Here is a 26,803-nt window from a genome sequence, read left to right on the forward strand (position 1 = left end):
CCGCCCGGAACACCATCCTGCAACTGACACACCGTCCGGAACACCATCCTGCAACTGACAAACCGCCCGGAACACCATCCTGCAACTGACACACCGTCCGGAACACCATCCTGCAACTGACACACCGTCCGGAACAGCATCCTGCAACTGACACACCGTCCGGAACACCATCCTGCAACTGACACACCGTCCGGAACACCATCCTGCAACTGACAAACCGCCCGGAACACCATCCTGCAACTGACACACCGTCCGGAACACCATCCTGCAACTGACACACCGTCCGGAACAGCATCCTGCAACTGACACACCGTCCGGAACACCATCCTGCAACTGACACACCGTCTGGAACACCGCCCGGAACACCATCCTGCAACTGACACACCGTCCGGAACACCATCCTGCAACTGACACACAGTCCGGAACAGCATCCTGCAACTGACACACCGTCCGGAACAGCATCCTGCAACTGACACACCGTCCGGAACACCATCCTGCAACTGACACACCTTCCGGAACACCATCCTGCAACTGACACACCGTCCGGAACAGCATCCTGCAACTGACACACCGTCCGGAACAGCATCCTGCAACTGACACACCGTCCGGAACAGCATCCTGCAACTGACACACCGTCCGGAACACCATCCTGCAACTGACACACCGTCCGGAACACCATCCTGCAACTGACAAACCGCCCGGAACACCATCCTGCAACTGACACACCGTCCGGAACACCATCCTGCAACTGACAAACCGCCCGGAACAGCATCCTGCAACTGAAACACCGTCTGGAACACCGCCCGGAACACCATCCTGCAACTGACACACCGCCCGGAACACCATCCTGCAACTGACACACCGTCCGGAACAGCATCCTGCAACTGACACACCGTCCGGAACAGCATCCTGCAACTGACACACCGTCCGGAACACCATCCTGCAACTGACACACCGTCTGGAACACCGCCCGGAACACCATCCTGCAACTGACACACCGTCCGGAACACCATCCTGCAACTGACACACAGTCCGGAACAGCATCCTGCAACTGACACACCGTCCGGAACAGCATCCTGCAACTGACACACCGTCCGGAACACCATCCTGCAACTGACACACCGTCCGGAACAGCATCCTGCAACTGACACACCGTCCGGAACACCATCCTGCAACTGACAAACCGCCCGGAACACCATCCTGCAACTGACACGCTGCGCAGCGCAGGTATTTTCGACCCCACCGCACCTCCCCCGCCCCCCCCCCCCCCTTCTGTTCTGGCCTTTGAGGGTCCCGAAATTTCAGTGCAGTATCGTTGTGCAATAGAGAGAGTAAAAGAGAGAAAACGAGAGTTATGGAGATAGAGTGACAAACAGAAAGAGAAATAGAACAGACCAGATTATAGGTGCAGAAGAATGTGTGAAAGAGAGTCAGAGGCTGGGATTCGGTAAACCCACCCGCCCCCAGGCTGGGGCACGGAGAATCGCGATGGGTGGAGGGATGGGGGCCGAGCCAGAGGGCCTGTCTCCCAGCGATCATACTAGGCACAAACATGCAGAGGCCCGCCTTTTCAGCCCAGCGCCGGGAGCCCCCCCTCCAGCAGAAAATCCAGCCCAGAGACTGAAAACAGAAAAACTAACTGCAGGTAAACTCTCTAAAAAAGCTAATTCTGGAACTTTCCGACCTTGAAATGTCATTCCAAGGTAGCCTCTGTTGCAATACTGCTGCAACAGCAGGGCGTTGCACTGACACCAGCCAAGCTGCTGAACTCTTCTACAACAATTATTAAAAAGCTGCCACCTCAATCTGTGCCAGACAGTAACTCTCCACGCTATCTGTTCTTAAAGGGGCCGTGTCCTTGGCCTGGCCAGAGCTACTCGTTATTCAACGGTAAAATGATGTGTGGGGGAGGGTGAGATGAGGCCAACTAATCCACAATAAGAAGGTAAGAGATAGGAGCTTGTGCCGGCCATTCAGCCCCTCTAGCCTGCTCTGTCATGCAATGAGATCATGGCTGGTCATCTACCTTAACTCCTCTTCCCCGCACTATCCCCATATCCCTTCATTCCCTGTGCACCCAAAAATCTTGAATTTTGTCAATGACTGGGTATTCACAGCTCTCTGCGGTGGAGAATTTCAAAGATTCACAACCGTTCGAGTGAAGACATTTCTCCTCATCTCAGTCCAAAATGGCCCATGTCTTATTCTGAGTCTGTGACCCTGTGTTCTAGATCCCTCCAGCAGGGGAAACAGTTTCTCAGCATCTACCCTGTCAAATCCCTTAAAAATGTAATCTGTTTCAATGAAATCGCCTCTCATTCTTCTAAATGCTCGGGAACATAGGCCGAGTCTACTCAAACAATCTTTACAGAACATTCCCCTCAGCAGAGGAAGCAGTCTAGTGTAACCTCTCTCAGGCATGTTTATCCTTCCTTCGATAAGGAGACTCAAACTGTACACAGTACTCCAGGTGTGGTCTCACCAAGGCCCTGTACAATTGTAGTGAGAATTTTTTACACATACTCCAATCTCCTTGTAATCAAGGCTAACATATCATTTGCTTTCTTAACTGCTTGCTGTACCTGCATGTTAACTTTCTGTGATTCATGGACAAAAACACCCAAATCTCTCTGAATTCAGCATTGCATTTCCCTCACCAATTTTTTTTTTATTCTTTCATGGGATGTGGGCATTGCTGACTAGGCCAGCATTTATTGCCCATCCCTAATTGCCCTTGAACTGAGTGGCTTGCTGGGCCATTTCAGAGGGCATTTAAGAGACAGTCACATTGCTGTGGGTCTGGAGTCACATGTAGGCCAGACCAGGGAAGGACGGCAGATTAAAAAATATTCTGCTTCTGTGATCTTATTGAAACATAAAACATTCTGAGGGGGCTTGCCAGGGTAGATGCTGAGAGGATCTCCTTGTGGGGGAATCTGGAACGAGGGGGCACAGTTTCAGAACTGGGGTCGCCCATTTAAGACAGAGTTGATGAGGAATTTCTTCTCTCAGAGAACAAAGCACAGTACAGCACAGGAACAGGCCATTCGGCCCTCCAAGCCTGCGCCGATCTTGATGCCTGTCTAAACTAACACCAGGATCAGAGGTGAGCTGGCAAGATGGATACAGAACTGGCTCGGTCATAAAAGACAGAGGGTATCAGTGGAAGGGTGCTTTTATGAATGGAGGGATGTGACCAGTGGTGTTCCGCAGGGATCGATAGAGACGTTTAAGAGACACCTTGACAAATACATGAATAGGATGGGAATAGAGGGATATGGGCCCCGGAAGTGCAGAAGGTTTTAGTTTAGGCAGGCATCAAGATCGGCGCAGGCTTGGAGGGCCGAATGGCCTGTTCCTGTGCTGTACTGTTCTTTGTTCTGCACTTCCAGGGACTGTATCCCTCTATTCCCATTCTATTCATGTATTTGTCAAGATGCCTCTGAAACATCTCTATGGTACCTGCTTCCACCACCTCCCCCGGCAACATGTTCCAAGCACTCACCACCCTCTGTGTAAAGAACTTGTCGCACACATCCCCTCTAAACTTTGCCCCTCTCACCTTAAACCTATGTCCCCTAGTGACTGACTCTTCCACCCTGGGAAAAAGCTTCTGACTATCCACTCTGTCCATGCCGCTCATAACTTTGTAAACCTCTATCATGTCGCCCCTCCACCTCCGTCGTTCCAGTGAAAACAATCCAAGTTTATCCAACCTCTCCTCATAGCTAATGCCCTCCAGACCAGGCAACATCCTGGTAAACCTCCTCTGTACCCTCTCCAAAGCCTCCACGTCTTTCTGGTAGTGTGACGACCAGAATTGCTCGCAATATTCCAAGTGTGGCCTAACTAAAGTTCTGTACGGCTGCAACATGAATTGCCAATTTTTATACTGTATTCCCCGACCGATGAAGGCAAGCATGCCGTATGCCTTCTTGACTACCTTATCCACCTGCACTGTCACTTTCAGTGATCTGTGGACCTGTACGCCCAGATCTCTCTGCCTGTCAATACTCCTAAGGGTTCTGCCATTTACTGTATACTTCCCACCTGCATTAGACCTTCCAAAATGCATTACCTCACATTTGTCCGGATTAAACTCCATTTGCCATTTCTCCGCCCAAGTCTCCAACCGATCTATATCCTGCTGTATCCTCTGACAATCCTCATCACTGTCCGCAACTCCACCAACCTTTGTGTTGTCCACAAACTTACTAATCAGACCAGCTACATTTTCCTCCAAATCATTTATATATACTACAAACAGCAAAGGTCCCAGCACAGATCCCTGCGGAACACCACTAGTCACATCCCTCCATTCAGAAAAGCGCCCTTCCACTACTACCCTCTGTCTTCTATGACCGAGCCAGTTCTGTATCCATCTTGCCAGCTCACCTCTGATCCCGTGTGACTTCACCTTTTGTACCTTTTTGAGGGTCGTTAATCTTTGGAATTCTTTACCCCAGACAGCAGCGGAGGCTGAGTCATTGAATATATTCAAGACTGAGTTATATTCTTGAACTATCGGAAAGTCAAGGTTTATGGGGAACAGGGAGGAAATTGGAGTTAAGGCCACAAATCAGATCAGCCATGCTGGCTAAGACAGCATTTGTTGCCCATCCCTAATTGCCCTTAAAAAGGTGGTGGTGAGCTGCCTTCTTGAACCACTGCAGATACAAAAGTATTCATTTAATATCTCTGCCATTTTCTTATTCTTTGAAATAACCTCTCCTGTCTCTGCCTCTAAGGGCCCCACATTCTCTTTTACAATGTCTTTCTTAATCTTGCTAGTTTACTCTCATATCCTATTTTCCCTGTCTATTTCTTGGCCGTTCTTTCCTGAATTCTAAAATCTTCCCAATCCTTGGGCTTACTGCTGTTTTTGGCAACCTTATAAGCCTTTAATCTAATACTATCTTTCGCTTCTCATTAGCCAGTGTTGGACCACTTTTCCTGTCGGGTTTTTACTCCTTAAAATGTTTTCCATTGCTCATCTACAGTTATATCTCTCAGTTTCCCAATCTACTTTAGCCAACTCGCCTCTCATACGTACGTAATATGCTTTGTTCAGATTTAAGACCCCAGTTTTGGACTTAACTAAATCACTCTTGAACTCAATATAAAATTCTATCATATTACACTCACTCTTCCCAAAAGGCTCTTTCACTATAAGTTTATTAACTAATCCCGCTTTTTTGCTAAATACTAAATCTAAAATAGTCTGCTCCTGAGTTGATTTCTCGACACACTGATTCAGAAAACTATCCTCAATGGCTTCCATGAACTTGTCTTCCATACTATAACTAAATTTGGTTTGCCCAATCTGTATGAACATTAAAGTTCTTCAGTGTTGTTGTATTACCTCTGTTACATACAGCTCTAATTTCCTGGCATATCCTCTGCCTGATGTGACAATTACTGTTGGGGAGCCTATAAACCATTCCCTTTTCTGCCTCTTCCAGGTCACTTAGCTCCACCAAACTGATTCTACATCTTAATTTTCTGGGCTAAGATCCTTTCTGTCTACTGTCCTTATCCCATCTTTTATTATCTCGAGCTACTCCTCCTCCTTTTCCATTTTGCCCATCTCTTCTAAAAGTTAAGTATCTTGGATTATTTAGTTTCCAACCTTGGTCACTTTGCAACCATGTCTCCGTAATGGCTAACAGGTCAAACTTTTAATTTCTGTGTTATTAATTCATCTAATTTGTTGCGAATACTTGGTGCTTTCAGATGTACTGCCTTTAACTTTAATTTTCTTTTCTATTATTCCCTGATGTGGCCTTAGTCACGAATGCCCTATTACCTCTGTTGCATCTGTCCCTTCCTTAGTGCATGTATATGCAGGGAGTGTGGGAATGCTCAATATCAAGCTGTTAGCGTTAAATGTGGGTTCAATGAGACTAAATGCACTGTCTACCCACTGAACCACACACAGCACGAAGACCAAACTGAAGATGCAGCCGATGCAAAGTTAGCTGATCTCAGTCCGCTGGAGTACTGAGCTATACAGAGCAGGAAATTACATTAAATCTCCCAAAGCCGCTCCCTTTGGTACATTAACTCTCCCATCGTGTCATCTTCTGTATTAGATAGCCCCGCCTCTTTTGCCATTAGTAACTAGTTCTTATTTGATCTTTCCAAACATTGCTTACTTTTGAGGGAAGTTTTCTCAAAGCTAATTTCAAAATTTCCTTTTCAATATTTTCTCTGCATTTCTGTTGCTCCTACTTTCCAGTCTCCGTTTGAAGGAAGATTCTGAGTTTGCCTTCTCTGTACCTTTGAATATTTAAGATCCCTTAATGAGGTCTCCCCTTAAACTGGTCTCCAGACTCTGGAACTTGTTCTAATTTAAGAGCATAAGAAATCGGAGCAGGAGTAGGTCATTCGGCCCCTTGAGCCTGCTCTGTCATTCAATATAATCCTGGCTGATCTGCTATCTCAACTCCACTTCTGCCATATCCCGGGATTTCCTCAGAATTCAGAAATCAATCTCTCGCAGCCTTGAAAATACCCAACCACTGAGCAGCTACAGCATGCTAGGGAAGAGAATTCCCAGTCCACAAACTTCAGAGTGCAGAAATTCTTCAGTCAGAAATGGCTGCCCCTTTATCCTGAGATTATAGCCCCAGTTCTATTTATTTAAACTAAGCTGGGATTTACCTCAGCCCCTGGCCACCGCTGACGTCTGCCATTTCTTCAACAGCACCTCCCAAACCCGCAACTCCAACACCTACAAATTCCCCTCCATCACACATCATCCTGACTGGGACATCTATCGGCTGCTCCTTCATAGTCACCGGAATTCCTGTTCAGTTCTGGTCAACACACTTTAGGAAGGATGTGAGGGTCCTTGAGAGGGTGCAGAGGAGATTTACCAGAATGGTTCCAGGGATGAGGGATTGTAGCGACAAGGTTGATTTGGAAAAGTTGGGTTTGTTTTCCCTGGAGCAAAGGAGATTGAGGGGAGGTTTGATAGAGGTGTACAAGAGTATGACAGGCCTACATAAGGTAGACAATGAAAAACTGTTCCCATTAACAAATGGTACAAGGACTAGGGGACACAGATTGAAGGTTTTAGACAAGTGATAAGAGGGGGAATATGAGGAAGAACATTTTTACACAGCGGGTGGTAATGACCTGGAAGTCACTGCCCACGAGGGTGAAGAAAGTAGAGACAATCAATGAATTCAAGAGGAAATAAAAACAAAAAGTGCTGGAAATACTCAGCAGGTCTGGCAGCATCCGTGGAGAGAGAAGCAGAGTTAATGTTTCAGGTCAGTGACCTTTCGTTCGAACAGGGATAGAGGGAAATAAACTAGCAGGACTATGGGGATAGATTGGGGGAATGGGACATGAGTGGGTTGCTCGACAGAGAGCTGGCATGGATTCAATGGGATGAATGGCCTCCCGTGCTGTAATGATTCTATGACTGCTGACCGAAGCACACTATGAGTGTACTTACACCACACATACTGCAATGCTTCAAGAAGATACATCACCACCACCTTCTCAAGGGTAATAAGGATGAGTAGTAAGTGTCCTTGCCAGCAAAGCCTATATCCCAAGAATGAATTTTTGTTTAAACTCCCAGTTGCAAAGGTGTGAAATGGAATCCTTACCTTCTCAGTGATGATTCGGTTCACACAACGTTTGCCAGTCAGTGGTAAATTACACTTCTCCAGGATCTTGTGTGCCCCACCCTGTGGGAGACACAGCATGGTATATATTAGTATCTGCATGGTTGGCATCTCACTCGCAGGTATTATATTTTACACAGGGTTACATGACCTTCCACTCATTTGTCTGGGACTTCTCAAGAGTACAGGGAGGTGGTGACATAGCGGTAATGTCACTGAACCAGTAATCCACAGCCCAGGTTCTGGGGGGAACATGGGTTCGAATCCCACCACAGCAGCTGGTGAAATTTGAATTCAATTAATAAATCTGGAATTAAAAGCTAGTCTAATGGTGACCATGAAACCATTGTCGATTGTTGTAAAAACCCATCTAGTTCACTTATGTCCTTTAGGGAAGGAAATCTGCTGTCCTTACCTGGTCTGGCCTACATGTGACTCCAGACCCACAGCAATGTCGACTCTTAACCGCCGTCTGAAATGGCCGAGTAAACCACTCAATTCAAGGGCAATTATGGATAGACAATAAACTAGCCCACATCCCATAAAATAATGTTAAAAAAGGAGTAATTCACTGTCAGAGTCCATGAAGTGTCCTGGAGCAGCACAAATGGTGCTGAGAAACCTCAGCAAAGGGGTCTTGACACAGAGATCATTGACCATCCTCTTCACAAAGGTGGAGACCACCCTCTACTCTACTCAGTGTAATTTCCTCAAAGGAACTGGAAAGTGAGACATTCTCATTAAAATGGTTTTGTTGCATTGTACCTGTCATTACAAGATGCTACTTTTAATCTTCCAGCTACTCCATAGAACTCCTCAGCCTCTGTGGCTGGACAACATTCAGGCTTGGGCTGATGACATTCACACCAAACAAGTGCCAGGCAATGACCATCTCCCCTTGACATTCAACGGCATAACCATCGCTGAATCCCCCACGATCAACATCCTGGGGGGTCACCATTGACCAGAAACTGAACTGGAGTAGCCATATAAATACCATGACTACAAGAGCAGGTCAGAGGCTAGGAATCCTGTGGCGAATAACTCACCTCCTGACTCCCCAAAGCCTGTCCACCATCTACAAGGCACAAGTCAGGAGTGTGATGGAATACTCTCCACTTGCCTGGATGGGTGCAGCTCCAACAACACTCAAGAAGCTCGATACCATCCAGGACAAAGCAGCCCGCTTGATTGGCACCCCATCTACAAACATTCACTCCCTCCACCACCAACACACAGTGGCAGCAGTGTGTACCCTCGACAAGATGCACTGCAGCAATGCACCAAGGCTCCTTCGACAGCACCTTCCAAACCCACGACCTCTACCAACAAGAAGGACAAGAGCAGCAGATGCATGGGAACACCACCACCTGCAAGTTCCCCTCCAAGTCACACACCATCCTGACTTGGAACTATATCGCCGTTCCTTCACTGTCGCTGGGTCAAAATCCTGGAACTCCCTTCCTAACAGCACTGTGGGTGTACCTACCCCACATGGACTGCAGCGGTTCAAGAAGGCAGCTCACCACCACCTTCTCAAGGACAATTAGGGATGGGCAATGAATGCTGGCCTGGCCAGTGACGCCCACATCCCATGAAAGAATATAATAAAAAGTATGGAAGCATCAATGAAGGTGACTAGTGTCCTTTCGGGAAGGAAAACTGCAGTCCTTAACTGATCTTTTTTCCTTTGTTTTCCTTAACTAATCAGGCCGATATGTGACTCCAGGCCCAGACGTCTGAACTGGTCCAGAGAGTCGCTCAGCCAGGGTAACTAAGGATGGGCCTTGACAACAATGCTCACAACTAGAGATTGAATTGAAACCAAAAATTGGGATCATCTACAATCAGCCCTATTTCAAAGGAAGTGCCCTGTGGCTGTGATTCAATAACTCAGCCATACCCAGCACTCTGGGAGGATGGTGCACGTCACCACCCCCACCCTCCCGACAGGCTGCTGTGTTTCCAACCCCCTCCCCGCACCCCCCACTAATCCCCCCACCCCCGCAGACAGGCTGCTGTGTTTCCAACCCCCTCCCCGCACCCCCCACTCCCCCCCCCACCCCCGCAGACAGGCTGCTCTGTTCCTCCCCCCCTCCCTGCACCCCCCGCCACCCCCGCAGACAGGCTGCTCTGTTCCTCCCTCCCTCCCTGCACCCCCCACTACTCCCGCAGACAGGCTGCTCTGTTTCCCATCCCCTCCCCGCAACCCCCACTCCCCCCCCCCCCCACCGACAGGCTGCTCTGTTCCTCCCCCCCTCCCTGCACCTCCCACTCCTCCCCCCACCCCCGCAGACAGGCTGCTCTGTTCCCCCCCCCTCCCCGCACCCCCCACTACCCTCCACAACCCCCGCAGACAGGCTGCTCTGTTCCCCACCCCCCCCTCCCCGCACCCCCCACTCCTCCCCCAACAGACAGGCTGCTCTGTTCCCCACCCCCCCTCCCCGCCCCCCACTCCTCCCACCACCCCCACAGACAGGCTGCTCTGTTCCCCACCGCACCCCCCACTCCCCCACCCCCGCAGACAAGCTGCTCTCATTACCTTTGCAGAATGCTCCATGGTAACAACTACTTTGGTGTCAGCACTGGCCACCAGATCCATGGCTCCTCCCATTCCTTTCACCATCTTCCCCTGGGACACAAAGAGATCACATTAAACATTGCTGTGGGAGCAAAATCCGCCATAACCCCATTGGACAGATTGTAGTCATAGTGTCGGAGCCCAATCTGCATATTTAAAGGACCCTGCTACCTTTCCAGCTGGGATCCTGCTCAACCACTAAAAGGAGGTGCCTCTTGGGGCCTGTCGGAAGGCAGCGCAATCACAGGGGGGTGGGGGTGGAGGGGTCAGTGTGGGGTCGGAGGGACGGTGTGGGCGGGCTGGGGTGTGGGGCGGCTGGGGGGGTCAGTGTAAGGGGGCTGGGGGGGGGGGGGTCGGTGTGGGGGGGTCAGGGGGGGTTCAGTGTGGGGCTCGGGGGTTCAGTGTGGGGCTCGGGGGTTCAGTGTGGGGGTCAGGGAGGGCGGTCAGTTCGATGGGGGATGGGCGATTGGGGCAGCTGTATACATTAACTGCCTGCCCACGAGCTTTCTACTGAGCAGCAATGATTAGAGTCAGAGTTCCCTCGAGAGACTCACCAGTGCAATAAAAATGCAATGAACTCCTAAAAATAAACTGGTGACATGCAATGTTGAAAAGAGAATAATGACCTTGAGAACATTGCCAACAAAACACATTTCAGTGAGGTAGAGAGCACAGGCAGTGTGACAGTCAGCTGCAGAAATCAGTGCTCAACTGAACGGAAAGAATGTCAGTCTCACACACTGCCAACAAACTACACAATCAGTCGTTAATTACTGACGCATTAAAGGAGAAAAGAGGCTCACTGAATCGTAGCTTCAAGCAAACACATCAAAAAGCAGATATCGACACTCTGACTGGCATCAGTCTGTCTGCCCCCTCAGGGAGATATCTACACTCTGACTGGCATCTGTCTGTCTGCCCCCTCAGGGAGATATCTACACTCTGACTGGCATCTGTCTGTCTGCCCCCTCGGAGATATCTACACTCTGACTGGCATCTGTCTGTCTGCCCCCTCAGGGAGATATCTACACTCTGACTGGCATCTGTCTGTCTGCCCTCTCAGGGAGATATCTACACTCTGACTGGCATCTGTCTGTCTGCCCCCTCAGGGAGATATCTACACTCTGACTGGCATCTGTCTGTCTGCCCCCTCGGAGATATCTACACTCTGACTGGCATCTGTCTGTCTGCCCCCTCAGGGAGATATCTACACTCTGACTGGCATCTGTCTGTCTGCCCTCTCAGGGAGATATCTACACTCTGACTGGCATCTGTCTGTCTGCCCCCTCGGAGATATCTACACTCTGACTGGCGTCTGTCTGTCTGCCCCCTCGGAGATATCTACACTCTGACTGGCGTCTGTCTGTCTGCCCCCTCGGAGATATCTACACTCTGACTGGCGTCAGTCTGTCTGCCCCCTCGGAGATATCTGCACTCTGACTGGCATCTGTCTGCCCCCTCGGAGATATCTACACTCTGATTGGCATCTGTCTGCCCCCTCAGGGAGATATCTACACTCTGACTGGCATCTGTCTGTCTGCCCCCTCGGAGATATCTACACTCTGACTGGCATCTGTCTGTCTGCCCCCTCGGAGATATCTACACTCTGACTGGCATCTGTCTGTCTGCCCCCTCAGGGAGATATCTACACTCTGACTGGCATCTGTCTGTCTGCCCCCTCAGGGAGATATCTACACTCTGACTGGCATCTGTCTGTCTGCCCCCTCGGAGATATCTACACTCTGACTGGCATCTGTCTGTCTGCCCCCTCAGGGAGATATCTACACTCTGACTGGCATCTGTCTGTCTGCCCCCTCGGAGATATCTACACTCTGACTGGCATCTGTCTGTCTGCCCCCTCAGGGAGATATCTACACTCTGACTGGCATCTGTCTGTCTGCCCCCTCGGAGATATCTACATTCTGACTGGCGTCTGTCTGTCTGCCCCCTCAGGGAGATATCTACACTCTGACTGGCATCTGTCTGTCTGCCCTCTCAGGGAGATATCTACACTCTGACTGGCATCTGTCTGTCTGCCCCCTCGGAGATATCTACACTCTGACTGGCGTCTGTCTGTCTGCCCCCTCGGAGATATCTACACTCTGACTGGCGTCTGTCTGTCTGCCCCCTCGGAGATATCTACACTCTGACTGGCGTCAGTCTGTCTGCCCCCTCGGAGATATCTGCACTCTGACTGGCATCTGTCTGCCCCCTCGGAGATATCTACACTCTGATTGGCATCTGTCTGCCCCCTCAGGGAGATATCTACACTCTGACTGGCATCTGTCTGTCTGCCCCCTCGGAGATATCTACACTCTGACTGGCATCTGTCTGTCTGCCCCCTCAGGGAGATATCTACACTCTGACTGGCATCTGTCTGTCTGCCCCCTCAGGGAGATATCTACACTCTGACTGGCATCTGTCTGTCTGCCCCCTCAGGGAGATATCTACACTCTGACTGGCATCTGTCTGTCTGCCCCCTCGGAGATATCTACATTCTGACTGGCGTCTGTCTGTCTGCCCCCTCAGGGAGATATCTACACTCTGACTGGCATCTGTCTGTCTGCCCCCTCAGGGAGATATCTACACTCTGACTGGCATCTGTCTGTCTGCCCCCTCAGGGAGATATCTACACTCTGACTGGCATCTGTCTGTCTGCCCTCTCAGGGAGAAATCTACACTCTGCCTGGCATCTGTCTGTCTGCCCCCTCGGAGATATCTACACTCTGACTGGCATCTGTCTGTCTGCCCCCTCAGGGAGATATCTACACTCTGACTGGCATCTGTCTGTCTGCCCCCTCGGAGATATCTACACTCTGACTGGCGTCTGTCTGCCCCCTCGGAGATATCTACAATCTGACTGGCGTCTCTCTGCCCCCTCGGAGATATCTACACTCTGACTGGCATCTGTCTGTCTGCCCCCTCAGGGAGATATCTACACTCTGACTGGCATCTGTCTGTCTGCCCCCTCAGGGAGATATCTACACTCTGACTGGCATCTGACTGTCTGCCCCCTCAGGGAGATATCTACACTCTGACTGGCATCTGTCTGCCCCCTCAGGGAGATATCTACACTCTGACTGGCATCTGTCTGTCTGCCCCCTCGGAGATATCTACACTCTGACTGGCGTCTGTCTGCCCCCTTGGAGATATCGACACTCTGACTGGCGTCTGTCTGCCCCCTCGGAGATATCTACACTCTGACTGGCATCTGCCTGCCCCCTCGGAGATATCTACACTCTGACTGGCATCTGTCTGTCTGCCCCCTCAGGGAGATATCTACACTCTGACTGGCATCTGTCTGTCTGCCCCCTCAGGGAGATATCTACACTCTGACTGGCGTCTGTCTGTCTGTCCCCTCAGGGAGATATCTACACTCTGACAGGCATCTGTCTGTCTGTCCCCTCAGGGAGATATCTACACTCTGACAGGCGTCTGTCTGTCTGCCCCCTCAGGGAGATATCTACACCCTGACTGGCATCTGTCTGTCTGCCCCCTCAGGGAGATATCTACACTCTGACTGGCATCTGTCTGTCTGCCCCCTCAGGGAGATATCTACACTCTGACTGGCATCTGTCTGTCTGCCCCCTCGGAGATATTTACACTCTGACTGGCATCTGTCTGTCTGCCCCCTCAGGGAGATATCTACACTCTGACTGGCATCTGTCTGTCTGCCCCCTCAGAGATATCTACACTCTGACTGGCATCTGTCTGTCTGCCCCCTCAGGGAGATATCTACACTCTGACTGGCATCTGTCTGTCTGCCCCCTCGGAGATATCTACACTCTGACTGGCGTTTGTCTGCCCCCTCGGAGATATCTACAATCTGACTGGCGTCTCTCTGCCCCCTCGGAGATATCTACACTCTGACTGGCATCTGTCTGTCTGCCCCCTCAGGGAGATATCTACACTCTGACTGGCATCTGTCTGCCCCCTCGGAGATATCTACACTCTGACTGGCATCTGTCTGTCTGCCCCCTCGGAGATATCTACACTCTGACTGGCATCTGTCTGTCTGCCCCCTCAGGGAGATATCTACACTCTGACTGGCATCTGTCTGTCTGCCCCCTCAGGGAGATATCTACACTCTGACTGGCATCTGTCTGCCCCCTCAGGGAGATATCTACACTCTGACTGGCATCTGTCTGTCTGACCCCTCGGAGATATCTACACTCTGACTGGCGTCTGTCTGCCCCCTCGGAGATATCGACACTCTGACTGGCGTCTGTCTGCCCCCTCGGAGATATCTACACTCTGACTGGCATCTGCCTGCCCCCTCGGAGATATCTACACTCTGACTGGCATCTGTCTGTCTGCCCCCTCAGGGAGATATCTACACTCTGACTGGCATCTGTCTGTCTGCCCCCTCAGGGAGATATCTACACTCTGACTGGCATCTGTCTGCCCCCTCAGGGAGATATCTACACTCTGACTGGCATCTGTCTGTCTGCCCCCTCAGGGAGATATCTACACTCTGACTGGCATCTGTCTGTCTGCCCCCTCAGGGAGATATCTACACTCTGACTGGCATCTGTCTGCCCCCTCAGGGAGATATCTACACTCTGACTGGCATCTGTCTGTCTGTCCCCTCAGGGAGATATCTACACTCTGACAGGCGTCTGTCTGTCTGCCCCCTCAGGGAGATATCTACACCCTGACTGGCATCTGTCTGTCTGCCCCCTCAGGGAGATATCTACACTCTGACTGGCGTCAGTCTGTCTGCCCCCTCGGAGATATCTACACTCTGACTGGCATCTGTCTTTCTGCCCCCTCAGGGAGATACCTACACTCTGACTGGCATCTGTCTGCCCCCTCAGGGAGATATCTACACTCTGACTGGCATCTGTCTGTCCCCTCAGGGAGATATCTACACTCTGACTGGCATCTGTCTGTCTGCCCCCTCAGGGAGATATCTACACTCTGACTGGCATCTGTCTGTCTGCCCCCTCAGGGAGATATCTACACTCTGACTGGCATCTGTCTGCCCCCTCAGGGAGATATCTACACTCTGACTGGCATCTGTCTGTCTGCCCCCTCAGGGAGATATCTACACTCTGACTGGCATCTGTCTGTCTGCCCCCTCAGGGAGATATCTACACTCTGACTGGCATCTGTCTGCCCCCCCAGGGAGATATCTACACTCTGACTGGCATCTGTCTGTCTGCCCCCTCAGGGAGATATCTACACTCTGACTGGCATCTGTCTGCCCCCTCAGGGAGATATCTACACTCTGACTGGCATCTGTCTGCCCCCTCAGGGAGATATCTACACTCTGACTGGCATCTGTCTGTCTGCCCCCTCGGAGATATCTACACTCTGACTGGCATCAGTCTGTCTGCCCCCTCGGAGATATCTACACTCTGACAGGCATCTGTCTGTCTGCCCCCTCAGGGAGATATCTACACTCTGACTGGCATCTGTCTGCCCCCTCAGGGAGATATCTACACTCTGACTGGCATCTGTCTGCCCCCTCGGAGATATCTACACTCTGACTGGCATCTGTCTGTCTGCCCCCTCAGGGAGATATCTACACTCTGACTGGCATCTGTCTGCCCCCTCAGGGAGATATCTACACTCTGACTGGCATCTGTCTGCCCCCTCGGAGATATCTACACTCTGACTGGCATCTGTCTATCTGCCCCCTCAGGGAGATATCTACACTGACTGGCATCTGTCTGTCTGCCCCCTCAGGGAGATATCTACACTCTGACTGGCATCTGTCTGTCTGCCCCCTCAGGGAGATATCTACACTCTGACTGGCATCTGTCTGCCCCTTCGGAGATATCTACACTCTGACTGGCATCTGTCTGTCTGCCCCCTCAGGGAGACATCTACACTCTGACTGGCATCTGTCTGTCTGCCCCCTCAGGGAGATATCTACACTCTGACTGGCATTTGTCTGCCCCCTCAGGGAGATATCTACACTCTGACTGGCATCTGTCTGCCCCCTCAGGGAGATATCTACACTCTGACTGGCATCAGTCTGTCTGCCCCCTCAGGGAGATATCTACACTCTGACTGGCATCTGTCTGCCCCCTCAGGGAGATATCTACACTCTGACTGGCATCTGTCTGTCTGCCCCCTCAGGGAGATATCTACACTCTGACTGGAATCTGTCTGTCTGCCCCCTCAGGGAGATATCTACACTCTGACTGGCATCTGTCTGCCCCCTCAGGGAGATATCTACACTCTGACTGGCATCTGTCTGTCTGCCCCCTCAGGGAGATATCTACACTCTGACTGGCATCAGTCTGTCTGCCCCCTCAGGGAGATATCTACACTCTGACTGGCATCTGTCTGTCTGCCCCCTCAGGGAGATATCTACACTCTGACTGGCATCTGTCTGTCTGCCCCCTCAGGGAGATATCTACACTCTGACTGGCATCTGTCTGTCTGCCCCCTCAGGGAGATATCTACACTCTGACTGGCATCTGTCTGCCCCCTCAGGGAGATATCTACACTCTGACTGGCATCTGTCTGCCCCCTCAGGGAGATATCTTCACTCTGACTGGCATCTGTCTGCCCCCTCAGGGAGATAGCTACACTCTGACTGGCATCAGTCTGTCTGTCCCCTCAGGGAGATATCTACACTCTGACTGGCATCTGTCTGTCTGCCCCCTCAGGGAGATATCTACACTCTGACTGGCATCTGTCTGTCTGCCCCCTCAGGGAGATATCTACACTCTGACTGGCATCTGTCTGCCCCCTCAGGGAGATATCTACACTCTGACTGGCATCTGTCTGTCTGCCCCCTCGGAGATATCTACACTCTGACTGGCATCTGTCTGCCCCCTCGGAGATATCTACACTCTGACTGGCATCTGTCTGCCCCCTCGGAGATATCTACACTCTGACTGGCATCTGTCTGCCCCCTCGGAGATATCTACACTCTGACTGGCATCAGTCTGTCTGCCCCCTCAGGGATATATCTACACTCTGACTGGCATCTGTCTGCCCCCTCAGGGAGATATCTACACTCTGACTGGCATCTGTCTGTCTGCCCCCTCAGGGAGATATCTACACTCTGACTGGCATCTGTCTGTCTGCCCCCTCAGGGAGATATCTACACTCTGACTGGCATCTGTCTGCCCCCTCAGGGAGATATCTACACTCTGACTGGCATCAGTCTGTCCGCCCCCTCAGGGAGATATCTACACTCTGACTGGCATCTGTCTGTCTGCCCCCTCAGGGAGATATCTACACTCTGACTGGCATCTGTCTGCCCCCTCAGGGAGATATCTACACTCTGACTGGCATCTGTCTGTCTGCCCCCTCAGGGAGATATCTGCACTCTGACTGGCATCTGTCTGCCCCCTCAGGGAGATATCTACACTCTGACTGGCATCTGTCTGCCCCCTCGGAAATATCGACACTCTGACTGGCATCTGTCTGTCTGCCCCCTCGGAGATATCTACACTCTGACTGGCATCAGTCTGTCTGCCCCCTCGGAGATATCTACACTCTGACAGGCATCTGTCTGTCTGCCCCCTCAGGGAGATATCTACACTCTGACTGGCATCTGTCTGCCCCCTCAGGGAGATATCTACACTCTGACTGGCATCTGTCTGCCCCCTCGGAGATATCTACACTCTGACTGGCATCTGTCTGTCTGCCCCCTCAGGGAGATATCTACACTCTGACTGGCATCTGTCTGCCCCCTCAGGGAGATATCTACACTCTGACTGGCATCTGTCTGCCCCCTCGGAGATATCTACACTCTGACTGGCATCTGTCTATCTGCCCCCTCAGGGAGATATCTACACTGACTGGCATCTGTCTGTCTGCCCCCTCAGGGAGATATCTACACTCTGACTGGCATCTGTCTGTCTGCCCCCTCAGGGAGATATCTACACTCTGACTGGCATCTGTCTGCCCCCTCGGAGATATCTACACTCTGACTGGCATCTGTCTGTCTGCCCCCTCAGGGAGACATCTACACTCTGACTGGCATCAGTCTGTCTGCCCCCTCAGGGAGATATCTACACTCTGACTGGCATCTGTCTGCCCCCTCAGGGAGATATCTACACTCTGACTGGCATCTGTCTGTCTGCCCCCTCAGGGGGATATCTACACTCTGACTGGCATCAGTCTGTCTGCCCCCTCAGGGAGATATCTACACTCTGACTGGCATCTGTCTGCCCCCTCAGGGAGATATCTACACTCTGACTGGCATCTGTCTGTCTGCCCCCTCAGGGAGATATCTACACTCTGACTGGAATCTGTCTGTCTGCCTCCTCAGGGAGATATCTACACTCTGACTGGCATCTGTCTGCCCCCTCAGGGAGATATCTACACTCTGACTGGCATCTGTCTGTCTGCCCCCTCAGGGAGATATCTACACTCTGACTGGAATCTGTCTGTCTGCCCCCTCAGGGAGATATCTACACTCTGACTGGCATCTGTCTGCCCCCTCAGGGAGATATCTACACTCTGACTGGCATCAGTCTGTCTGCCCCCTCAGGGAGATATCTACACTCTGACTGGCATCTGTCTGTCTGCCCCCTCAGGGAGATATCTACACTCTGACTGGAATCTGTCTGTCTGCCCCCTCAGGGAGATATCTACACTCTGACTGGCATCTGTCTGCCCCCTCAGGGAGATATCTACACTCTGACTGGCATCTGTCTGCCCCCTCAGGGAGATATCTACACTCTGACTGGCATCTGTCTGTCTGCCCCCTCAGGGAGATATCTACACTCTGACTGGCATCTGTCTGTCTGCCCCCTCAGGGAGATATCTACACTCTGACTGGCATCTGTCTGCCCCCTCAGGGAGATATCTACACTCTGACTGGCATCAGTCTGTCTGCCCCCTCAGGGAGATATCTACACTCTGACTGGCATCTGTCTGTCTGCCCCCTCAGGGAGATATCTACACTCTGACTGGCATCTGTCTGTCTGTCCCCTCAGGGAGATATCTACACTCTGACTGGCATCTGTCTGTCTGCCCCCTCAGGGAGATATCTACACTCTGACTGGCATCTGTCTGCCCCCCCAGGGAGATATCTACACTCTGACTGGCATCTGTCTGCCCCCTCAGGGAGATATCTACACTCTGACTGGCATCTGTCTGTCTGCCCCCTCAGGGAGATATCTACACTCTGACTGGCATCTGTCTGTCTGCCCCCTCAGGGAGATATCTACACTCTGACTGGCATCTGTCTGCCCCCTCAGGGAGATATCTACACTCTGACTGGCATCTGTCTGTCTGCCCCCTCAGGGAGATATCTGCACTCTGACTGGCATCTGTCTGCCCCCTCAGGGAGATATCTACACTCTGACTGGCATCTGTCTGCCCCCTCGGAAATATCGACACTCTGACTGGCATCTGTCTGTCTGCCCCCTCGGAGATATCTACACTCTGACTGGCATCAGTCTGTCTGCCCCCTCGGAGATATCTGCACTCTGACTGGCATCTGTCTGTCTGCCCCCTCAGGGAGATATCTACACTCTGACTGGCATCTGTCTGCCCCCTCAGGGAGATATCTACACTCTGACTGGCATCTGTCTGCCCCCTCGGAGATATCTACACTCTGACTGGCATCTGTCTGTCTGCCCCCTCAGGGAGATATCTACACTCTGACTGGCATCTGTCTGCCCCCTCAGGGAGATATCTACACTCTGACTGGCATCTGTCTGCCCCCTCGGAGATATCTACACTCTGACTGGCATCTGTCTATCTGCCCCCTCAGGGAGATATCTACACTGACTGGCATCTGTCTGTCTGCCCCCTCAGGGAGATATCTACACTCTGACTGGCATCTGTCTGTCTGCCCCCTCAGGGAGATATCTACACTCTGACTGGCATCTGTCTGCCCCCTCGGAGATATCTACACTCTGACTGGCATCTGTCTGTCTGCCCCCTCAGGGAGACATCTACACTCTGACTGGCATCAGTCTGTCTGCCCCCTCAGGGAGATATCTACACTCTGACTGGCATCTGTCTGCCCCCTCAGGGAGATATCTACACTCTGACTGGCATCTGTCTGTCTGCCCCCTCAGGGGGATATCTACACTCTGACTGGCATCAGTCTGTCTGCCCCCTCAGGGAGATATCTACACTCTGACTGGCATCTGTCTGCCCCCTCAGGGAGATATCTACACTCTGACTGGCATCTGTCTGTCTGCCCCCTCAGGGAGATATCTACACTCTGACTGGAATCTGTCTGTCTGCCCCCTCAGGGAGATATCTACACTCTGACTGGCATCTGTCTGCCCCCTCAGGGAGATATCTACACTCTGACTGGCATCAGTCTGTCTGCCCCCTCAGGGAGATATCTACACTCTGACTGGCATCTGTCTGTCTGCCCCCTCAGGGAGATATCTACACTCTGACTGGAATCTGTCTGTCTGCCCCCTCAGGGAGATATCTACACTCTGACTGGCATCTGTCTGCCCCCTCAGGGAGATATCTACACTCTGACTGGCATCTGTCTGTCTGCCCCCTCAGGGAGATATCTACACTCTGACTGGCATCGGTCTGTCTGCCCCCTCAGGGAGATATCTACACTCTGACTGGCATCTGTCTGTCTGCCCCCTCAGGGAGATATCTACACTCTGACTGGCATCTGTCTGCCCCCTCAGGGAGATATCTACACTCTGACTGGCATCTGTCTGTCTGCCCCCTCGGAGATATCTACACTCTGACTGGCATCTGTCTGCCCCCTCGGAGATATCTACACTCTGACTGGCATCTGTCTGCCCCCTCGGAGATATCTACACTCTGACTGGCATCTGTCTGCCCCCTCGGAGATATCTACACTCTGACTGGCATCAGTCTGTCTGCCCCCTCAGGGAGATATCTACACTCTGACTGGCATCTGTCTGCCCCCTCAGGGAGATATCTACACTCTGACTGGCATCTGTCTGTCTGCCCCCTCAGGGAGATATCTACACTCTGACTGGCATCTGTCTGTCTGCCCCCTCAGGGAGATATCTACACTCTGACTGGCATCTGTCTGCCCCCTCAGGGAGATATCTACACTCTGACTGGCATCAGTCTGTCTGCCCCCTCAGGGAGATATCTACACTCTGACTGGCATCTGTCTGTCTGCCCCCTCAGGGAGATATCTACACTCTGACTGGCATCTGTCTGTCTGCCCCCTCAGGGAGATATCTACACTCTGACTGGCATCTGTCTGCCCCCTCAGGGAGATATCTACACTCTGACTGGCATCTGTCTGTCTGCCCCCTCAGGGAGATATCTACACTCTGACTGGCATCTGTCTGTCTGCCCCCTCAGGGAGATATCTACACTCTGACTGGCATCTGTCTGCCCCCCCAGGGAGATATCTACACTCTGACTGGCATCTGTCTGTCTGCCCCCTCAGGGAGATATCTACACTCTGACTGGCATCTGTCTGTCTGCCCCCTCAGGGAGATATCTACACTCTGACTGGCATCTGTCTGTCTGCCCCCTCGGAGATATTTACACTCTGACTGGCATCTGTCTGTCTGCCCCCTCAGGGAGATATCTACACTCTGACTGGCATCTGTCTGTCTGCCCCCTCAGGGAGATATCTACACTCTGACTGGCATCTGTCTGTCTGCCCCCTCAGGGAGATATCTACACTCTGACTGGCATCTGTCTGCCCCCTCAGGGAGATATCTACACTCTGACTGGCATCTGTCTGCCCCCTCGGAGATATCGACACTCTGACTGGCATCTGACTGTCTGCCCCCTCGGAGATATCTACACTCTGACTGGCATCAGTCTGTCTGCCCCCTCGGAGATATCTACACTCTGACTGGCATCTGTCTGCCCCCTCGGAGATATCTACACTCTGACTGGCATCTGTCTATCTGCCCCCTCAGGGAGATATCTACACTGACTGGCATCTGTCTGTCTGCCCCCTCAGGGAGATATCTACACTCTGACTGGCATCTGTCTGTCCCCTCAGGGAGATATCTACACTCTGAATGGCATCTGTCTGTCTGCCCCCTCAGGGAGATATCTACACTCTGACTGGCATCTGTCTGCCCCCTCGGAGATATCTACACTCTGACTGGCATCTGTCTGTCTGCCCCCTCAGGGAGACATCTACACTCTGACTGGCATCTGTCTGTCTGCCCCCTCAGGGAGATATCTACACTCTGACTGGCATCTGTCTGTCCCCTCGGAGATCTCTACACACTGACTGGCGTCAGTCTGTCTGCCCCCTCGGAGATATCTGCACTCTGACTGGCATCTGTCTGCCCCCTCAGGGAGATATCTACACTCTGACTGGCATCTGTCTGTCTGCCCCCTCGGAGATATCTACACTCTGACTGGCATCTGTCTGTCTGCCCCCTCGGAGATATCTACACTCTGACTGGCATCTGTCTGTCTGCCCCCTCAGGGAGATATCTACACTCTGACTGGCATCTGTCTGTCTGCCCCCTCAGGGAGATATCTGCACTCTGACTGGCATCTGTCTGCCCCCTCGGAGATATCTACACTCTGACTGGCATCTGTCTGTCTGCCCCCTCGGAGATATCTACACTCTGACTGGCATCTGTCTGTCTGCCCCCTCAGGGAGATATCTACACTCTGACTGGCATCTGTCTGTCTGCCCCCTCGGAGATATCTACACTCTGACTGGCATCTGTCTGTCTGCCCCCTCAGGGAGATATCTACACTCTGACTGGCATCCGTCTGTCTGCCCCCTCGGAGATATCTACATTCTGACTGGCGACTGTCTGTCTGCCCCCTCAGGGAGATATCTACACTCTGACTGGCATCTGTCTGTCTGCCCCCTCAGGGAGATATCTACACTCTGACTGGCATCTGTCTGTCTGCCCCCTCGGAGATATTTACACTCTGACTGGCATCTGTCTGTCTGCCCCCTCAGGGAGATATCTACACTCTGACTGGCATCTGTCTGTCTGCCCCCTCAGGGAGATATCTACACTCTGACTGGCATCTGTCTGTCTGCCCCCTCAGGGAGATATCTACACTCTGACTGGCATCTGTCTGTCTGCCCCCTCAGGGAGATATCTACACTCTGACTGGCATCTGTCTGTCTGCCCCCTCAGGGAGATATCTACACTCTGACTGGCACCTGTCTGTCTGCCCCCTCAGGGAGATATCTACACTCTGACTGGCATCTGTCTGTCTGCCCCCTCAGGGAGATATCTACACTCTGACTGGCATCTCTCTGTCTGCCCTCTCAGGGAGATATCTACACTCTGCCTGGCATCTGTCTGTCTGCCCCCTCGGAGATATCTACACTCTGACTGGCATCTGTCTGTCTGCCCCCTCAGGGAGATATCTACACTCTGACTGGCATCTGTCTGTCTGCCCCCTCGGAGATATCTACACTCTGACTGGCATCTGTCTGTCTGCCCCCTCGGAGATATCTACAATCTGACTGGCGTCTCTCTGCCCCCTCGGAGATATCTACACTCTGACTGGCATCTGTCTGTTTGCCCCCTCAGGGAGATATCTACACTCTGACTGGCATCTGTCTGCCACCTCGGAGATATCTACACTCTGACTGGCATCTGTCTGTCTGCCCCCTCGGAGATATCTACACTCTGACTGGCATCTGTCTGTCTGCCCCCTCAGGGAGATATCTACACTCTGACTGGCATCTGTCTGTCTGCCCCCTCAGGTAGATATCTACACTCTGACTGGCATCTGTCTGCCCCCTCAGGGAGATATCTACACTCTGACTGGCATCTGTCTGTCTGCCCGCTCGGAGATATCTACACTCAGACTGGCGTCTGTCTGCCCCCTCGGAGATATCTACACTCTGACTGGCGTCTGTCTGCCCCCTCGGAGATATCTACACTCTGACTGGCATCTGCCTGCCCCCTCGGAGATATCTACACTCTGACTGGCATCTGTCTGTCTGCCCCCTCAGGGAGATATCTACACTCTGACTGGCATCTGTCTGTCTGCCCCCTCAGGGAGATATCTACACTCTGACTGGCATCTGTCTGCCCCCTCAGGGAGATATCTACACTCTGACTGGCATCTGTCTGTCTGCCCCCTCGGAGATATCTACACTCTGACTGGCATCTGTCTGCCCCCTCGGAGATATCTACACTCTGACTGGCATCTGTCTGCCCCCTCGGAGATATCTACACTCTGACTGGCATCTGTCTGCCCCCTCAGGGAGATATCTACACTCTGACTGGCATCTGTCTGCCCCCTCGGAGATATCTACACTCTGACTGGCATCTGTCTGCCCCCTCGGAGATATCTACACTCTGACTGGCATCAGTCTGTCTGCCCCCTCAGGGAGATATCGACACTCTGACTGGCATCTGTCTGTCTGCCCCCTCAGGGAGATATCTACACTCTGACTGGCATCTGTCTGCCCCCTCAGGGAGATATCTACACTCTGACTGGCATCAGTCTGTCTGCCCCCTCAGGGAGATATCTACACTCTGACTGGCATCTGTCTGTCTGCCCCCTCAGGGAGATATCTACACTCTGACTGGCATCTGTCTGTCTGCCCCCTCAGGGAGATATCCACACTCTGACTGGCATCTGTCTGTCTGTCCCCTCAGGGAGATATCTACACTCTGACAGGCGTCTGTCTGTCTGCCCCCTCAGGGAGATATCTACACCCTGACTGGCATCTGTCTGTCTGCCCCCTCAGGGAGATATCTACACCCTGACTGGCGTCAGTCTGTCTGCCCCCTCGGAGATATCTACACTCTGACTGGCATCTGTCTTTCTGCCCCCTCAGGGAGATATCTACACTCTGACTGGCATCTGTCTGCCCCCTCAGGGAGATATCTACACTCTGACTGGCATCTGTCTGTCCCCTCAGGGAGATATCTACACTCTGACTGGCATCTGTCTGTCTGCCCCCTCAGGGAGATATCTACACTCTGACTGGCATCTGTCTGTCTGCCCCCTCAGGGAGATATCTACACTCTGACTGGCATCTGTCTGCCCCCTCAGGGAGATATCTACACTCTGACTGGCATCTGTCTGTCTGCCCCCTCAGGGAGATATCTACACTCTGACTGGCATCTGTCTGTCTGCCCCCTCAGGGAGATATCTACACTCTGACTGGCATCTGTCTGCCCCCCCAGGGAGATATCTACACTCTGACTGGCATCTGTCTGTCTGCCCCCTCAGGGAGATATCTACACTCTGACTGGCATCTGTCTGTCTGCCCCCTCAGGGAGATATCTACACTCTGACTGGCATCTGTCTGCCCCCTCAGGGAGATATCTACACTCTGACTGGCATCAGTCTGTCTGCCCCCTCAGGGAGATATCTACACTCTGACTGGCATCTGTCTGTCTGCCCCCTCAGGGAGATATCTACACTCTGACTGGCATCTGTCTGTCTGCCCCCTCAGGGAGATATCTACACTCTGACTGGCATCTGTCTGCCCCCTCAGGGAGATATCTACACTCTGGCTGGCATCTGTCTGTCTGCCCCCTCAGGGAGATATCTACACTCTGACTGGCATCTGTCTGTCTGCCCCCTCAGGGAGATATCTACACTCTGACTGGCATCTGTCTGCCCCCCCAGGGAGATATCTACACTCTGACTGGCATCTGTCTGTCTGCCCCCTCAGGGAGATATCTACACTCTGACTGGCATCTGTCTGTCTGCCCCCTCAGGGAGATATCTACACTCTGACTGGCATCTGTCTGTCTGCCCCCTCGGAGATATTTACACTCTGACTGGCATCTGTCTGTCTGCCCCCTCAGGGAGATATCTACACTCTGACTGGCATCTGTCTGTCTGCCCCCTCAGGGAGATATCTACACTCTGACTGGCATCTGTCTGTCTGCCCCCTCAGGGAGATATCTACACTCTGACTGGCATCTGTCTGCCCCCTCAGGGAGATATCTACACTCTGACTGGCATCTGTCTGCCCCCTCGGAGATATCGACACTCTGACTGGCATCTGACTGTCTGCCCCCTCGGAGATATCTACACTCTGACTGGCATCAGTCTGTCTGCCCCCTCGGAGATATCTACACTCTGACTGGCATCTGTCTGCCCCCTCGGAGATATCTACACTCTGACTGGCATCTGTCTATCTGCCCCCTCAGGGAGATATCTACACTGACTGGCATCTGTCTGTCTGCCCCCTCAGGGAGATATCTACACTCTGACTGGCATCTGTCTGTCCCCTCAGGGAGATATCTACACTCTGAATGGCATCTGTCTGTCTGCCCCCTCAGGGAGATATCTACACTCTGACTGGCATCTGTCTGCCCCCTCGGAGATATCTACACTCTGACTGGCATCTGTCTGTCTGCCCCCTCAGGGAGACATCTACACTCTGACTGGCATCTGTCTGTCTGCCCCCTCAGGGAGATATCTACACTCTGACTGGCATCTGTCTGTCCCCTCGGAGATCTCTACACACTGACTGGCGTCAGTCTGTCTGCCCCCTCGGAGATATCTGCACTCTGACTGGCATCTGTCTGCCCCCTCAGGGAGATATCTACACTCTGACTGGCATCTGTCTGTCTGCCCCCTCGGAGATATCTACACTCTGACTGGCATCTGTCTGTCTGCCCCCTCGGAGATATCTACACTCTGACTGGCATCTGTCTGTCTGCCCCCTCAGGGAGATATCTACACTCTGACTGGCATCTGTCTGTCTGCCCCCTCAGGGAGA

At 52.3% G+C, this 26,803-nt stretch overlaps 1 protein-coding gene across 2 annotated transcripts in view; it reads right to left on the bottom strand.

The window, feature by feature from the left end:
• LOC137368880 (succinyl-CoA:3-ketoacid coenzyme A transferase 1, mitochondrial-like) overlaps positions 1–26,803 on the bottom strand; it is a 134,878-nt gene that overhangs the window by 16,822 nt on the left and 91,253 nt on the right. For both annotated transcript variants that reach the window (XM_068029112.1, XM_068029113.1), the window contains exons 12-13: positions 10,183–10,272; positions 7,623–7,703 (exon numbers count right to left, since the gene is read on the bottom strand). In XM_068029112.1, coding sequence (XP_067885213.1) covers positions 7,623–7,703; positions 10,183–10,272 — 171 coding nt within the window. The remainder of the gene's footprint in view (positions 1–7,622; positions 7,704–10,182; positions 10,273–26,803) is intronic.

Source organism: Heterodontus francisci, chromosome 4 (assembly GCF_036365525.1).
Source record: "Heterodontus francisci isolate sHetFra1 chromosome 4, sHetFra1.hap1, whole genome shotgun sequence".
Taxonomy (NCBI): domain Eukaryota; kingdom Metazoa; phylum Chordata; class Chondrichthyes; order Heterodontiformes; family Heterodontidae; genus Heterodontus; species Heterodontus francisci.